The sequence below is a fragment of the Cydia fagiglandana genome, chromosome 1 (genome assembly GCF_963556715.1).
Source record: "Cydia fagiglandana chromosome 1, ilCydFagi1.1, whole genome shotgun sequence".
Lineage (NCBI taxonomy): Eukaryota > Metazoa > Arthropoda > Insecta > Lepidoptera > Tortricidae > Cydia > Cydia fagiglandana.
This window is the reverse complement of record NC_085932.1, coordinates 19,689,903-19,708,387: the sequence shown is the minus strand read 5'-3', so window position 1 is coordinate 19,708,387 and position 18,485 is coordinate 19,689,903. Positions and strand designations below refer to the sequence as shown.

Here is an 18,485-nt window from a genome sequence, read left to right as displayed (position 1 = left end):
TTAGGATTTAGGAATACGTATAAATACTACAATGTTTGCAGCAAAATGGAACAATCCACTGCCTCGGGTGAGACTCGAACCCGCGACCTCGGATTACTAGCCCGCCTCTATTCGTAATGCTTATCTAAAATTATCTGATCAAAACTTTTTAATCTTTACTCGTATGATTTTTATCAGCCTTTTTTCTTCCCTAGTCGGTCATTTTGGTGAGTAAATGCACGATTCACCTACTAGGTCCAGCGTCGTTGAGAAATCGGGGACCGTAAATCATAAATTAAAAAAAATAAGGATATGGACGAATAAAGAACCTCTTTTTTGCAGTCGGTTAAAGAACACAATATTGATGCAATTTTATTCAGTAAGTAGATCGGTCTAAACAGTACTGTCGCTTTAACTTTCATTCATATTATCTTAACCGATATTATACTTGTGTAGGTATATACGTGTCTGACGCCACGCAAATAAATTTAGCTCTTACGCCCATACGCTTTAACTACTTATTGCTTTGTGCTTCATGTATAAAACCAAACAAATGACACGGATGAGTAGAGAGGATACGTGTAAGGAGTACTGGGAAAATATAGCCAATAGAATTTTTAAGAGCTTAGAATTGTAAAAACAAGAAAGACTGTCCGTCGCCATAGAGGGTCGAAGCACATGCCACCCGCTGTATCGACCCGACTGGGCGACGCGCGCACCCGGCCAGCCGACGTGCCGCCAAAAACAGAATTTTAAAAACTATAATTAAAAAAAAAACACAATAAACTATATAACTGAGACTAAAATAAATAAAAAAAACTTAAAATATTTTTTTTCTGAAGATATTTTATAGTATTGGTAAAATTATAGAATTGAATTACTTTCTCATTATAATTCCAAACCAATATGTTTTTTCTTTTTAATTTTCATTAATATTTCAAAATTTCTTAATTTTTTTAGTGTTCAGTGTGTGCTAAAGCTTTTGAAGTGCCAATACTACTACTATACGGCCTGCGCCAGTAGTGACAGAGTCGCGGGGCCGCGCCGACGTCTGTCGAAAAAAAGACGTTTTCCAAAAGAACATTCTGTACGTTTTCAAGAAAGGATGATATAGTGCTAATAAAACAGTGTGCTGTCAAGATATTGGTTTCGAAAAGGTGTTCTTTCAGTGTTCTGGGGAATGCTTTGATGAGGGTGGTTCGTTTTAGCGTCTATTTTTGGTCCGCACCATACATTGGTACACGTTAAGAACCATTCGCGTACCATTAGGTTATTAGATAGCCAATAATCGACCAGTTTGTTCTAAACAATCGTCATGTTGGCCAGCAGTTAAACTGTCAAGTCATTGCTGCATTGTGCTGTAGCGGTAATATATACAAATATAGTCTAATCAGAAATATAGCCGTAAATACATAAAACAATCGTCTCGTTTAATAAAATAGCTAGAAAAGTGAAAACGTAATTTCTGAAATGGTTACACATCAAAAGAACCTAAAATAAATAATTTAGATGATTATCGTTAAAAAGGCATTTAAAAGCTTCAGGTAGCATGTTATTGTTACTGTTTTGTTATGAATTTCATGCTTTAAGACGTATAGAAGAGGTACAATAGTAAACCATGACGTCAGAGAAGTTTCTTTAGGCAGGTTGAGGTTATGTTATGTAATAACGGTTTAATGTACGCGATTGCTTGAAATCGTGTTTTTCAGACAAGGGTTAAGACGAAAAACAGTAATGCCTTTGATATTTGATACCGAGTGTGTATTTTGAAATAAATATTTACATAAATATACCTAGTATGTACCTTCTCACAAGTAAACACTGGAATTTCAAATGTTCCTCTACATATTTAGGCGCAACTTTCCCTGCTGCCTTGATTTATTCTAGAAAACGAATCTTTACGACAATTTATCGCGAGAAATAAAATTTGGCATATTTTTTTTGTTATATATCACGGCTACATCACGTAAACTGAAAAACTTACGGCTCAATTCGGGAAATGAATTAGACGCTCACTAGATATGAAATAGTAAAGATATGTGTCATTCCACTGCAAAAGGTACCTTAAAGCGGCTGGCGCCGCGATTCGGGAAATGAATTAAAGAGTCACTAGACATGAAATAGTGAAGATATGTGACGTTCCACGGAAAAAAGTACCTTATGGCACAAAACAGATAGGTACAGAAGTCAATCACATGTATGTACTTCACTTTTCATACCTACGCTCGGCGGTCGCTCTAGGGTTGTTAACTATAGCTTATGCACAAAAAACTATCGTGGTAGTGGCACTCGTATCAGCTCGTATCTAGTTGTTTGATTTATTGTTGAGGATGGAACGGGAAGAATGGAAATATAAATTAATAATAACTAAAATATTTTAATTTTAAAGTCATTGTTAAACTGGTAGTTTAAAAAACGATAATTCACCATTTAATGTTGAATTTAAACAACCATCTACTAAACAGTTATAATAACTTTCTTTTTGTTTCTCCATTATTGCACAAAAAAGTTCACAGACGCGTGTCTCAAGCGGATAGCACTCGCGCTCGCAGTGGTCCCAACCGGTCCGAGATATCGTGTCCGTGAGCAGTGTCTATGTGTGCGTTGCTCGAGCGCGCTTTGTATGTAGATTGATTTCTGTACCTATCTGTTTTGTGCTTATGGTGGCCGGCGCTTACGTCGCATAGCGTCGCAATAATATTGGAGCGGCGTTAATAATAGCGTAAGCGCCAACCGCCATAAAGGTACCTTTACTTGTGGGACGACACATATCTTTACTATATAATATCGTATCTAATTAATCTCTAATTCATTTCCAGAATCGCGCCGACAATATTGAATTGTAGTTCAGTTTGAAAGTTGACTTTTTGTAAAAATAAAACCGTATAACATAGAACCGTATAGAGTTAGACCAAGAAAAGTCTGCAGAGATTTTGATAGCCCACGCAGTGCAAGTGTTATTTATAAGTCATAATTTCAAATAACACGTGCCACTACGTGGGCTATCAAAATCGCCGCAGACTTTTCTTGGTCTAACTCTAAGTACCTACATTCCTATAATTGGATACCTAACTCATGAAAGTCATGAATCTTCGTGGTCATGTGATCAAACTCTGTTCATAATCATTTACATTTTTTTATTTTTTAATACATAAAAGATTTGGAAACTAATTCGACAACAAAAACGCATAGAACAATGTTATCTCCGTCGAGCACAAACAGTGGAACGACGCGCTGCTACCGACACGACTTGGCATAGCGCACTTAATACAGACAGTCTTACCTTTGAAGCAATTACGTACGTTTACGTTATTTGCGTTGTCGTATGAAGGTGAAAATTCAATATTTTTTACACTATAAGTTACTTATCCGGCAGAAAGGATATGATGTAAATAATAATAATATTTTAGCTATTATATCAATATTTACTTGATACCTTAGAGGATATAACCAACGGAGACGCCATGTCTAAAATTTTCGGTACAAAATAGTCTGCCGTTTTTTGCGGGGGAGGGGCACATCAAATGTATAGGTACGTCATGTCAGATAAACGTCAGTCCATACATATGGTTGACATGTGGTTGACCATTGGCCGCCTATTTTCAACAGAGGGGAACGCCTGTTAATGGCGGCACCATTGTTAATTACTCCGAGCTTGATACGGATATAGTCAAAGACAATAGAGCGTATCAGAGGGTTATTGTAATAGCAAATTTTGTATTCACAGTTAATTTACTGCCATCTATCGACACAGGATTTAAACTAAAAATGGAAATGTATAAATATGTAAAAAATAAAAAACGGGAGAAGAACATTCACATGAGAAAAATAAGTCAGCCTTGAACACAGAAATAACTGGATAATATCAATGTACAAAATATATTTATTATTGTAATGGTCTTAATAAGGTCAATAGCTGACCATATATAGTTTTATGTTGCATTAACGTTTCCATAATGCATAATAGACTTATTTTTTTTATTTCTCACATTATATCATTAAATAACTACTTCAAAATACTTTTATACCTAATCACTAATCTATTTAAAGGGTTTCGTTAAATTACCCACGTTTTAAAATGAAGTTACATTTTTTAAACAGCAGTAGCTGTTTTACTCTGTGTTCAAAGCTCCCATTGAAGCAGCTGGCCCAGTTGCCAGGCATTTCAGCGACACGTCACTAGCGGCAGGGTGTCCGATATTGTTGCTTTATGTGCAACTGTGCACTCAACTTATTTATACCCCTATTAAACCTATTTACTATACTATAGAGTATGGGCCCGATTCGGATTTTGAAATAGACATCTATTAGACATCTTTTAGACGTCACCAAGATACGATAACGATATGTTTAAGATCTAACCTGTCAAATTTGACATTTGCGCGATTCTGGGGATACTCTTGAACGATTTCCACAGAATATGACTTAGAGATCCAATTCACATCTAATAGATATATCTTACTCTAACGTAAAAGTGACATTGGTTGCCCGAATTGCGCTGCAAAAGAGAACTAGTTGATATCTAAACTATAACGTATCTAGAATGGATCTAGTACGTGTCGTCTCTTGTTAATATCTTGAAGTTCGAATACGGCAGTATAGAGTCCATCTAAACTAACGTTGCACTGACTTGGACAGAACAAAGTGAGGTATTGTCATTATAAACGTCATATTTCATGAAATTTGACACTGATAATGACATTGTTACACTTTGTTATTGAAAATTACATACAAATTTAGCTTGGTTCGACATTGTTTAACAACGCCCGAGTCGCCAAAATATGTGAAACAAAAATAAACTGTGTATACCGAAAACTGGTTTGCATATTATTCTACCGTATCCATTTTTTAGATGGTTCGTTTTATAGATGGTTCGTTTTAAAATGCGGGTGACATAGGTAGAGTTAGACTGACAAAAATCTGCAGCGATTTTGATAGCCCACGCATGCAAGTGTCATTTTAAACGTCAAACTTCAATGAAATTATGACATGTAAATATAACACTTGCACTGCGTGGGCTATCAATATCGCTGCAGACTTTCCTTGGTCTAACTCTAGTCATCTTCAACCAACTTGGAAGAAAAGCAGGTTTATTTACGAAAAGACGGTTTAATGTTTCTCAAAACGTTATAGGTCATGTCTCATGTCGTATAAAGTTTTGGATGTTGATGTCTTTTACATATACATAGAACCATCTACTTAATGCGTACAGTCAGCAGCAATAGTTGCTAAGCGGGCGAGGTGTTCGAAATTACCTTGACACGCTCTTATTCTCTTAACAACAAAGTCACGTCAATATCATTTTGAACACCTGACCCGCTTAGCAACTTCTGCTGCTGACTGTACTAATAAAAAGTTACATCCAAGTTTCGAACCCACACCCTCTTTCAACTTTACACATCCATTAGGTATACTTACGTTCTGAAAGCACTCATTATTCCATCAAACAAAACGTGACTAAAGTGACTTCACAATCAGGATGTCAAACTTTCCTTAAGCTTACGAAAGTCTGTAGATGTTACCTGAATCAGGGGTGCGAAACTCCTTCCTTCGGGCAAACTCGGCTCCGTTCGGCTCAGCATTGCTCCGAGCAATTATTAGGGTTGACACAACCTGACGTCCCTTTGCGTGTACGACGACAGATAAGAAAATGGCTTGAATTTCGACAACCCTAATAGACGAAAGGGATAGTGCCATATACCGGGTGTGGCCAGTAACATGAGCAAATAATTAAAGCATAGATTGTACTCCTCAGACGATGACACTTTTGTTAAACAACTTTAAAAAATTATATATAAGTATATAGACTCCCTATTTTTCATACAAAATAAATATTATCTTCATTGGACGCCATCGCCACGCCACATCATTGTGATTGACGTTGCTTGTCACGCCTTAAACATGACAAAATTCGCAATACATTGCGTCTTAGGATAAACTTTAAAGTGTATTAAAAATCAAACCACAAGTTTAAAAGTGAGCTGATCCAATGTTGCAGGCCTATTCGGATTTCGAGATAATCACAAGATCTTGAGACGATTTAGAGATCAACTAGATCTACATTAGATATCGACTAGATGTGACTTGGATATCTAAGTCATAACTTGTCGAAATCGTTCAGGAGGACCTCCAGAATCTCGGAAACGTCAAATTTGACATATCTATCTTACAAATATCTTTAAATTATCCGTATCGTAACTTGTTGAAGTCTAGTACAAATCTAATTAATTTTCCGAATCGAGCCGTTGGTCAGTATGAGGAGTACAGCATACAGTTTAATTTTTTGCTCGTATTACAGTCCACACTATATTATATGCCATAAGTAACTTGTGCCGATTTACAACACTCCGAATTTCTATTTTTTTGCACTTGTATCGTAAATAACTAGCAGTGTTGGCCGAAACGTTAATGCAATTGAAAATGTTGGCCATTAACCATTATAAATTGAATCGTAAACTGTAATCATCCGTTACGGTTTAAGGTTCAATTTATAATGGTTATTGGCCAAAATTTTCAATTGCATTAACGTTTCGGCCAACACTGATAACTAGGTACTTTGTAGTTCCCAGCAAAATCAACTATTTAGCAACTAATCAGGTTTCACTTTCATTACCTATTCCTTATTTATGTGAAGCCTTTTCTTCCGCAGCCTTGAACCTCCATTATGTTAAAGCAACCCTTTTATTCGTTAACTCGTCTGATACTGATACTCGTTTAGCTCGTTTTTAACAGGCAAATTTGAGGTACTTACCTATAAAAAATACAATTCGCAAATTAAAGGTCGAGCTCCTAGACTTTTGTTATAATTAAGCATGAAGTCGAATCGAGACTCAAAAGTGGATACAACTTGCAAAAAGATCTTAGGTATTGCCTCGGGGTATTATACCGGGTGTGGCCTGTAATATGAGCAAAAAATTAAACTGTAGGCTGTACTCCTAATACTGACCAACATTTGTTGGTCAACGACTTTTAAAAATAACTTGTGGTTTGATGGAATAAACTTTAAAGTGTATTAAAAACACTTTAAAGTTTATTCCAAGACGCAATGTTTTGTGAATTTTGTTATGTTTAAGGCGTGACAAGCAACGTCAATCACAATGATATGGCGTGGCGATGGCGTCCATTGATTATAATATTTATTTTATATGAAAAATAGGGAGTTTTAATACTTCATACGGCTCCGAAACGTGGTCTTTCACTATCGGCCTCATCTCAAAATTCAAAGTCGTTCAACGAGCTATGGAGACGGCTATGCTCGGAGTTTCTCTGCGTGATCGAATCAGAAATGAGGAGATCCGTAGACGAACTAAAGTCACCGACATAGCCCACTGGATTAGCAAGCTGAAGTGGCAATGGGCAGGCCACATTGCGCGCAGAGAAGATGGCCGATGGGGTCGAAAAGTGCTCGAGTGGAGACCACGGACTAGCAAGCGCAGCGTAGGACGTCCACCCACAAGATGGACGGACCACCTTGTTAAGGCCGCCGGAAGACGCTGGATGCGGATCGCTTCCAACCGGTACGAGTGGAGGTCCAAGGGGGAGGCCTATGTTCAGCAGTGGACGTCTTATGGCTGAGATGATGATGAATACTTCATAATTTTTAAAAGTTGTTGAACAAAAGTGTCACCGTTTGAGGAGTACAATCTATGTTTTAATTACTTGCTCATGTTACAGGCCACACCCGGTAACTATAGCAGGTAATCATTGAACAGCACACATTGTAAAGGTTTTATGAAACTAAAAATCGCATTCTGTGCTTTATTCTGTGACATCAAGTTGAGAAAGCAAACTGAGATATGCGTTAAAAGAAGTGAACATACATTGAGCTACAACGTTACAACACGTTTAAAATTGCAATCTCTGCCTACCCCTCTGTGAAAAAAGTATGCTCATGTGATATACTTATGTTATGTAAGTATATAAACTTAGATCAGGAAAAGTCTGCAGAGATTTTACAGCACACGTGGAGCGTGTTATTTAATACGTCATCATTTCAGTTTGACGTTTAAAATAACACCTGAGGCCCGTTTAGCAAAAGCTTGTAACTCGTAATACAAGTTTTTGACAGCTTTTGTTAGATAGGGACTTCCACTTGTAGGTATCACAAGTTACAAGCCTTTGATAAACAGGGCACAGCACTCTTGCACTGTGTGTGCTGTCAAAATCTCTGCAGACTTTTCCTGATCTAAAAGTCTACTTACGTATAAAAACGACAACCGAAAGGTAAAGTGTAAAAGACAAAACATGTCCGCCTCATGCAGCCAGAAGTCAGGCTAAATCTGGTCTGAATCGATACGACATCAGACGGCCTGGCGCCGGGATGGCGAGTTTACATAACCTTTCGCCTCTGCCACGCGGATGACGGTGCCAGAAATGGTTCGACGTTATTGTTGCATCATGACCAGAGGTCAGACTTTGCAATGTTTATATTTAGAAATCCTATTTGAGGCTGAATTTAATTGTCATTGTTAAATTGGTTAGACTACAACTACTCTGTTGGCTCAGCGACCCAAAATGAGACTTGGCCTCCGACACAGGACAGCGCCACTTTTCTCGGTCCTGTGTGATTGGTTAGAGATATTCGGCTCGATTCGGAAAATTAATTAGATCTCTACTAGTCCTCAACAAGTTACGATATGGATAATTTAAAGATATTTGTAAGATAGATATGTCAAATTTGACGTTTCCGCGATTTTGGAGGTCCTCTTGAACGATTTCGACAAGTTATGACTTAGATATCCAAGTCACATCTAGTCGATATCTAATGTAAATCTAGTTGATCTCTATATCGTCTCTAGATCTTGTGATTATCTCGTTTCCCGAATACGCGTGTTTATTTGTTATCAATATCAAATGTAAGTGTTGATAGTATATGTAGGTGCCAGAGAATGTGAGATAGATATAGTCTGTTCTCAAATGACAAAACACCTTCTCAACTAATCTTAACACGTGGCTATAAAAACTAGAAAATATAGTTTGATTTTTCACTTCGTTCTTACTGTATGGCTACCACCAGTTTGACACTGACATATTCGCTGGCGTGTGTGTAACTTATGGTAACATTCCATTTCTAAACGCAGCTGCACTACCAGTACTGAATGCGTCGCTGTCATTGTCAATTTCCATAGTAAAATGAACAGTAGTGGAGCTGTCGTTGGAAATGGACTGTCACCTTTACTTTCTATGTATTTCGCTTGTACTCGCATATTAATGTGAGCGAGATGTATAGAAAAAAAGTAACGCAGACGTTAGCAAATATGTCAGTTTGACACTGCTAAGCCAGTCGTGGTTACGCTACTTGTTCATCAAGTAAAGGTTTCAAAATGTTCATACTCTTATCTAGTTCAAATTCTGAGGAAGTGATAGAGTACCATTGCTACATACATCGTTAGGTACCTGATTAAGTGATTTAAATAAGGTCGAAACGCGCAATGAAGTTGAATAGTAACATAATAACTTTAAACGCCCTTCCAATGATATGTGTCATAATGTATGTATCAAATGCATTCGCTCAGTTAAAGTCTGTTTGGGAGTCGAATATGCTAATGCGACGCGTTAAACTTTTCCTCTTCGAATCCATTGTGAATACTGTACTGCTGAGGTACTGCTTTTTGGCTGCGAAACGTCACTTTCCACGTTGCAGGCAAAAAGCTGATAGACTACGTATAAGGGCCTAACGAATAAACTTCAATTCTTCATCAACAAGTACCTGAGGACGACCATTATAGCATTTCCTGGCTATTATAATAATCATACGAACGAAGACTAGTGGAGTATATGCCAACAAACAATATTAACGTACATGCGGCATGTCTCTTTTTATTTTATTTATTTTACTTTATATTTTTATTTTATAAAGGTCGTACAATGCTAGCGATTTTCACGAGACCCTACGTTTTTCTCAGGTATTTATGAGATTCAATTACGTGCCGTAGGTCGTGATGCAGCGGCGGCGCTTGTAAACATCGGGTAGTAAATCGGATCGCGGATGTTTGTACAAGGAAAATTACTTGCAGTATTATTCTTTGAGGTCGTACTTATGTTGAATATCAAATTTTTTTTGTATTTTTTTTAGATTTTCAACATTAAGTAAGTAAATGTTAGTAGTTACATATAGTTTAAATTTTATCCGTTTTCTATTAGGCAAGTAGGTTTGAAGATATTTGCTATTTGGAGAAAATAAACATTTTAATATACGAGGGATATTATAATTAGATTTTTTTATAATAGAGAAAACTGTAGTAATTATAATTAGACAGTCAGTCCGTAAAAGAAGTAAAAAACGATAAATTCGTAAAAACAATTACCAAACTAATATGTGACGTCCCACGGGGAAAGGTACCTTATGGCGGTTGGCGCTTACGCTATTATTAACGCCGCTCCAATATTATTGCGGCGCTATGCGATGTAAGCGCCAGCCGCCATAAGGTACCTTTTGCCGTGGAACGTCACATATATGTATAACAGAATCCTGTTGTAACATTTTGATTGACTGAGCTCACAATAAAGTGGTCTAAACATATGACACGAATTATTTCTCGAGACAAAATTGGAACAACAACAACACCCAACGAACAATGTTCGAATGATAATTATAAAGAATAAAATAATAAAATCTACCTAACTACGTTCATCACAATGACACATTCTTAAATTAACTGAGTATATGTTATATTGCATAATCTTGATCTGTAATGTGGCTCATCCTATAGTCCGTTTTTTTTGCATTAGAAAGAACTTCGCAGAAGTAAGCTTGTGGTTGCAAATCCGGCACTTTTAGCGGTAATAATTTGAAGTAAGTAAATTATATGTATTGACCATGCTACATTAGATAATTTAATAATTATTAACAATTAAAGAGCCTGCACGCTTGCTTCTGTGGAGTTCTTTCTAATGCTAAAAAAAAACGAACTTATAAGAACTCTCATTGTTACCGATGTAGAACATAGAGACTTTAGACGATTTAAATGTATCGGGTGGTACAAAGTGAGGGGCCTTTATGCAAACGGGGAATTGTTTAGGCTACGTACTTTATTTTTCACTTCACGATAATCTGCCGTATATGAACTTCAAGATATTCACAAGAGACGACACGTACTAGATCCATTCTAGATACATTAGTTTAGATATCAACTAGTTCTCTTTTGCAGCGCAATTTCTATTAGATGTGAATTGGATCTCTAAGTCATATCCTGTGGAAATCATTCAAGAGTATCTCCAGAATCGCGCTATTGTCAAATTTGACAGGTTAGATCTTAAACATATCGTTATCGTATCTTGGTGATGTGTAAAAGATAGCTAATAGTTGTCTATTTCAAAATCCGAATCGGGCCCACACTTTGTTAAACATTAGTGCAAAAATTTGTGTTTCAACCCTAGCAAGTAGATTCTATTCTATGAATGTCATGACAAGTGTTAATTTAAAATGTAAATAACTTTGTAGGGTTGTCGCTGATATAAAAATATATCATTAAACTATTTTGTTTTACTTTTTAATCCAGCTTTTCGATTATAATAACTCGATTGTAGATCACTTAGATAATACTATCCTTTCAGCTCTAGAAATGTTCCACCCTGTATGTGTATCCTTTACTGCGCATCGATACAAATACGAAAAGATGTATAACGTATTTAAAATAAGTGCGATAAAACATCGTCATTTTGCTAAAAACAAAGCTTTTCACAATATTCATAGAAATTGTTCTTACCATCTAAACTCCGGTTGAACATTAGCTAAGATACTCGTAATTATTTCCAAGAGATTCCAGAGTAAGACTAGAAGGAATAATGTTCCTGAGGGATTCTCGTTAGTTCTCATGATTTATGGCTGAGCTGAGAAACACGATAACAATAAGGATAATAGTTTCTGAAAATATAAAACAATTTTATGAAATAAATGATGACTTACCTATTTAATTTAATTCTTTAGGCTCTGGGCTCTGTGAAAACTAGTTTTAAATAAAAAAGTACCTCTAGATGAAATTTACATTTAAGAAAATAGTTTTAAGAACATATGAGAAACGAGTTTTAGCTTAAAACGGGTTTCAATGCGGTGCATATACGTTACTATTTTATAATTTTACGTACTTAAAAACATCAGATAAAATCATCTCGTTAAAAAACGTCAGTAGTAATATCAAGTGCGGTGATATTACCGAACCTCATCAAAGTATTTCTCCTCAGACGTACAAAATGAAATAAAAGTTAATCCATGAAAAAGACGGCGTGACATCACACAGGCCATGAAAAGGTTGAAATGACACAGCCCAGCTGAAGCTAGCGCTATGGTCGCTCCTAGCGCTCCCACGCCACCATGGCCGACGAAGAGAAACTTCCGATACCCCCAACATTTCTCGAGAAACTATTATTCTACACAACAGCTACTTTCGTTCTTTTGGCTACCTTCAGTCTGTTTGCTTTCCTCTTTCTCGTACCATTCGTCATAGAGCCCGCCTTCACAACTATATTTATGCAGTTCGATCCGGTCGGAGCATTATGTGTGACCGCACAGGTCAAACACCTCGTGGGAGCCAGCAACTGCACCTGGGCTTCTTGTAGGGAAGGCTGCACCAAAGATCTTTACGAGTGTACCCAGATAAGAGTCAACTACAAACTTGGTGCATCACCTAACGTTTCAGCAACAGAATACGAAAACCTCATCAGAGCCGAAAGAGCTATAAGAGAATACGAATACGAGAACTACGAAGCAGCAGGAGACAAAAATTATTCAGAAATGGCGGAGGAAACGGAGTTGGCCGATGCGTTACCAACTGGCCTTCAGGGCAACGACTCGGAGTGGTACTTTACCGGTGCCCGTCTGTTTCCCAACGTCAAGGGCTGTGGATACCCTCCAATATTAAATTGTACAATATTCCTATCCAAGTATAGACCTTTAGGTAACAACTACACATGCTACTACAGCCGGGTGGACCCCGGTTTAGTCATAACAGACCTCGATATGTGGCAGAACACTTTAAACCTAGTATATGCGATGGCAATCCCGATACCGTCTTTCATTATTTCTGTGATCTATTTGACATTTGCTTACTTCAAGATATATAACACTGAGGAGGAGTCTGAGCAAGCGCCTCTGCAGAGCGATGCTGAAGGCATGGCCACAGGAGATGACGAGAAGCCAACGACCCCGGGCAGCGACACATTCAGGGAAGACCTGGCCTGCTTCGGTCATCAGTTAAAAATGCAGCTGGCAAACGAGAAGTCCAAGGAAGGCTTCGAGTCAAATAGTCCACCAATTTCAAATTCGGCTTCGCTATCTGGGTGAGTATTGTCTATCCTAGGTTACATCAAAATTAATTTGAAATAGAGAGTTACTGTCATGGTAAATTATATAGCTACAGTACATTTAATGCCATCTTTCGACAGAAGAGTAAACCTGTTAGAAAGTCATTTGACTTTGATCATTATTCTTTCACTGATATGCGTTAATATTAATATTTAACAAGTTAACAAACTTGTTAAATATTAATATTAACGCCATTTACTCGAGAGTAGGACAAAAGTATGTGCAATCTTTTCGAACGATGGCGCCATAACCTTTGGCCTATATAAAAGACGAGTAGATGGCGCTAATTTCAATATTTAACAAATTAACATATACGACATATCAGTGAAAGAATAATGATCAAAGTCAAATGGCGTTCTAACAGGTTTAATCTTCTGTCGAAAGATGGCAGTAAATTTACAGTGGCCACATAATTTACTTTAACAATCCGCTTCTATAGGTACACTCTATTCTCTATGATTACATTAATACAATTTTAATCGGGTATTACCTGGAAAATTAGGGTAAGGAAGTAAGAAATATTATTTAAGTATTTAGTGATCGATTTGGTGATAAGAGTCAATATCACTATTTTGGTAGGAGGTACTAACTGCAAACCTAATAATAAATAGGTACTTGTTCGGATAATAATTATTCTTGCATTTCAATTGATATGTACGTTTTCCTTTACTTATGTACTTTGGTACTTGCTTAAATTATTATTCCGCATATTGATACATTCCATTTCTATACTAAACTGGGCTAAAATTCTGACACTGCTCATACTGACCTCATCATCTGCTTATCTATTAAATCTTACATTGATATAGGTAGTAACATAAATTAGTTTTTGGTTTCTTATGTTTGAGATGTTCTTAAAGAATATTTTTGAAGATGTAGGTATTTTTACAGAATCTTTTAAATAAAGAACAGTCAAAAAGATAACAAATAATATTGTAATTAGGTACCCTAAGTTTTCGCAACTTATAAATATGTAGGTACATGATTTAACAACAAAATAAAAACAAATGAGATTGCGGGAGTATATCAGTCCTCCTTGAGTTTTAAGTTAAAGTTTACGTTCACTAACAGTGGTTCCACGACAGTATTCATGAAACAAATCATAAACATAGGTAGTACCTAAAGTAAACCCCTTGTTACTCGCAGGACCAAGTCATCCTTCGTGAACGCCTAGTGTGATACCACATCACAGCCGAGGTACGTCTGAACAGGCTTCAGCTTTGCGAGTATTGCTCCCGCCTACAGAGGATCTACCGTGAACCAAGTTCGCCGTGTTACCTCCCTGACACACTTACATACGAATTTACAAGTGCGACAGAGAGGCAACACGTCGAACGTGGTTCGCGGTAGGCCTACAGGTCACAACCGCAACACACGCATTCCTGCCCGCTAACACTAACGTTTTTGCACTAATCCTGTCGCTTGCGCTTGAGATTAACGTTTCCTGTCATAACTATGCAATATAAAACGCAGCAATCCATTATTTATATAGAACATTTTATGTATAACTAATCGATATTTAACTATTACTCTATTTGATACTGATAATGTAAGCTTATTCTCTCTAAACTAAGTGATATACACCTAATAGACCCTGCAAAATACATACAACCAAGCAGCACCGTTTAGATTTTTAGCAGACTCAAAATCATCATCTCAGCCATAAGACGTCCACTGCTGAACATAGGCCTCCCCCTTTTATGGGGGGTGAAGGTTAATCAACGCGATTTTAATGGACTTTATTTGGTGAGGTGTACATAAAAAAAATTGTAACTTGTAACTAATCAAGTCCAAACAGTATTGAGTTACTTTCAAGTCACCCATAAACTTAACCAGAATACACCTTATGGCTCCTCTACACGATGGGCCAACGCCAGCCACTCCAAGGGACGCAGCCTTGTGGTAGAATGAGATAGCAATATCACTTGCTCCCTCTAACGCATAAACGCGTCCCTTGTAGTGGCCGGCGCTGGCCCATCGTGTAGAGGAGCTATTACTGTACACTAGACTAGATAAAGTGATATTGACTTAAAGCTTTTTATTTTGTTTGACCGGAAAAAACTCTAACGCGCTGCTCAATATAATATCCCCCCACGATGGTTTTCTTTGACGGTTTTGTTTAGTAATCTGAAAAACAAATAAAAAACAGAACGTGAGAAAATATAACGGTCTATCATTATAGTAAATAATAGAAATATTTATCAATTGGTAATGTTGAAAGGAATACGTACATAAATTATGGTATAGGTAATTAATTAAAATATCTGGGAGACCGAGCCTTGCTCGGCAGATATATATAAAAACTCAAAAATGCGCGTTTTCTAGAGACTTTCTAGACACGGAGAGAAGACCTAGCTGTATCGCGATTTTTCTCCCCCGTAAATTTCATCGAAATTTTTAGAGCTGTTTTCGAGATTCCCGGAATACTTACATATATTATATATACTTATACAAGAATTGCTCGTTTAAAGGTATAAGATACTCGTACTGTCATTACATTATGTTCGTGAAAGTATAAGTACTGCCCGAGCCCGAGCTTTGGTGACTTTACATACAACATCACCGGCCTAAGGTTGCCTCCAGAATCTCGCGAACTAAACTGACAGGTCAATGTGCACAAATGATACCACAGTTTGGCCAGTGCTGTTCATATCGATATTTTCAAAAAAGTTTGAATTAGAGAATATCGCGAGAATTCACCGCTAGCGGCGCTACTGTTGCGCGGGTAATTAAAATGTATCTTTAAGGTGGTTCGCTTTTCATACAAAATTCAATCAAAGCTCATTAAGTAACTACACACTATTAGTACACAAATATTTCCGCATTTATCTTCTTTCGAATATTCGTTTGCGCGAAATTAACAGGAAAACAATGTTTCATACAGAAATCATGCAAAAATCACAGTTAACTTTTCATCAATTTTACGTATGTGTGTGTCACAAATGTCGTGTACAGATACATTTGCGACGTTGCCATACCATTTCCGACGTTGCCGGGCTGACCACGGCTCGAATTTGGAGTGCCGTCATGTTTAGTGCAATTTTGTTGACACTGATATTTGACAGGTAGTTAATTGACCTAAGCGAGAAGTTCGTCAGCTTAGCTAAGAACTATCATGGCGTGTTATGCAAACAGTCGCTTTTTTGCTTGCAAACGGAAGATTCCCGGTTCGATCCCCAGTCATTGTATGCTGGAACATAACTTTTTGTATTTTTGTTACACCTAAATTTCGTATTGTTTTTTTATTTTTAACTATTTAATTTTTCTTATTATCATAAATCGATTATTAAGTACTTATGGGCTACACGTATTCTTTTATTTTTACAAAGATAATTAGAAATTATACTTTACCTAATCTCTCTGATTTTTACAATCAGGACATCCTCACTGCAATAAAAACCGGGCAAGTGCGAGTCGGACTCGCGCACGAAGGGTTCCGTGCCATAATGCAAAAAAAAACAAAAAAAGCAAAAAAAAACGGTCACCCATCCAAGTACTGACCACTCCCGACGTTGCTTAACTTTGGTCAAAAATCACGTTTGTTGTATGGGAGCTATTCAAATCTTTATTTTATTCTGTTTTTAGTATTTGTTGTTATAGCGGCAACAGAAATACATCATCTGTGAAAATTTCAACTGTCTAGCTATTACGGTTCGTGAGATACAGCCTGGTGACAGACGGACGGACGGACGGACGGACGGACGAACGAGCGGACAGCGAAGTCTTAGTAATAGGGTCCCGTTTTACCCTTTGGGTACGGAACTCTAAAAAGAAGTGTATAAAATTTCCTGTGGTTAAAAATAATGGATTTTGTCTATGAATGAAAAACACAATTATTACTATAGTTTGTTTTTTTTAGCATTAGAAATAAGGTAAACAATCTTGACGTGTCTTTTAATTGAAAAACACATTTTAAAAATAAGTTACGGCAAATATGTTACAATTATAAATCTAATACGATCATTTATATTCTTCTGCTTTCATAAGTAATCGTTTTTGATTTTTTTAAAACCTGATAACACTGAGTATGTGGGGGAAGCGCTGCTGGCCTAGCGGAAAGCAATTCGGAGGTCGCGGGTTCTACCAATGATTTTTCGAACTTTTGTACGAAATAGCATTTGATACCTACCTATTTATACACCGATACCTATTTTTCGGTGAAAGAAAACAATGTGAGGAAACCGGACTAATCCAAATAAGTTTACTCTCTGGGTTGGAAGGTCAGGGCAGTCGCTTTCGTAAAAACTAGTGCGCATGCCAATTCTGGGATTAGTTGCCAAACGGAGATTGAATATCTGGGAGACCGACCAAAGCTTACAAAACATAAAAACTCAAAAATGCGCGTTTTCTCATAGACCTAGCTAAGAGATCAAACCCCTTATAGCAAATTTCATCGAAATCGTTAGAGCCGTTTCTGATACCATCCAAATATATAAATAAATAATTATATATCTAATAATTGCTCGTTTAAAGGTAAGATAACACAAAGGAGAAACAAAAAGAAATTACCTACTCGCACCAGTCTTGAACCCCAATCCTCTTGCACGTATTTCCACGAACATACCGTTACGCTATTGCAACATACTTACGTTGTGTGAAATTGTCTACTACAAGGATCACGGAAACACTGTTTGCATGTGTGAGTAATAGTAGGAAAACGCGTGACAGCAACACTCCGTCGAATTAAAAAGGTGGTTTTTGCACAATGAAGTATTCAATGTTTATTTTAATAGTTCAATATTTACTTAAAGAGTGCGCGAAACATACTGTTAAGTATACAAATACCAAGACCATTTCACAAAAAAATAAAATCTGAAATTTTGCAAAAGTGGTGCCATCTAGCGAGAGTTAAGTTTTGAGTAACCTAGGCGAACCACCTTAAGTAATTTAAATAAATGTTACTTGGTATTTCGAAAATTGTCCAATTTTATAGTAATAAATACAAGGATAATGGATAAACATATTTTAGGTAATTAAATAAATATTTTATTATATTTATTTTATTTTATTTGTTAGGAAAACTTACAGCTAGAGTAACAAGTTGTAGGTGATAATATAGAAACAGTGATTTTGGCTCAAACTACAAATAAGGCCGACCCGGACGAGGAAATAAGATAAGATTTCTCATTTATTTTGTATGGTGTGGACGTAAAAATTAAATCGTCTCGGTGATCCCTATTGCTTCGATTGTAAAGAAGACCAG

At 36.8% G+C, this 18,485-nt stretch overlaps 1 protein-coding gene across 8 annotated transcripts in view; it reads left to right on the top strand.

The window, feature by feature from the left end:
- Positions 1 to 926: 926 nt before the first annotated feature.
- LOC134665978 (protein tipE) overlaps positions 927 to 18,485 on the top strand; it is a 29,397-nt gene continuing 11,838 nt past the window's right edge. The window contains exons 1-3 of one of the 8 annotated variants that reach the window (XM_063523073.1): positions 927 to 1,136; positions 12,219 to 13,257; positions 14,429 to 14,479. In XM_063523073.1, coding sequence (XP_063379143.1) covers positions 12,293 to 13,257; positions 14,429 to 14,456 — 993 coding nt within the window. In that variant the 5' untranslated portion in view covers positions 927 to 1,136; positions 12,219 to 12,292 and the 3' untranslated portion in view covers positions 14,457 to 14,479. Of the gene's footprint in view, positions 1,137 to 12,162; positions 13,258 to 14,428; positions 14,480 to 18,485 lie in introns of all 8 variants that reach the window. The other 7 variants (XM_063523082.1, XM_063523064.1, XM_063523056.1 and 4 more) reach the window with 7 other exon arrangements.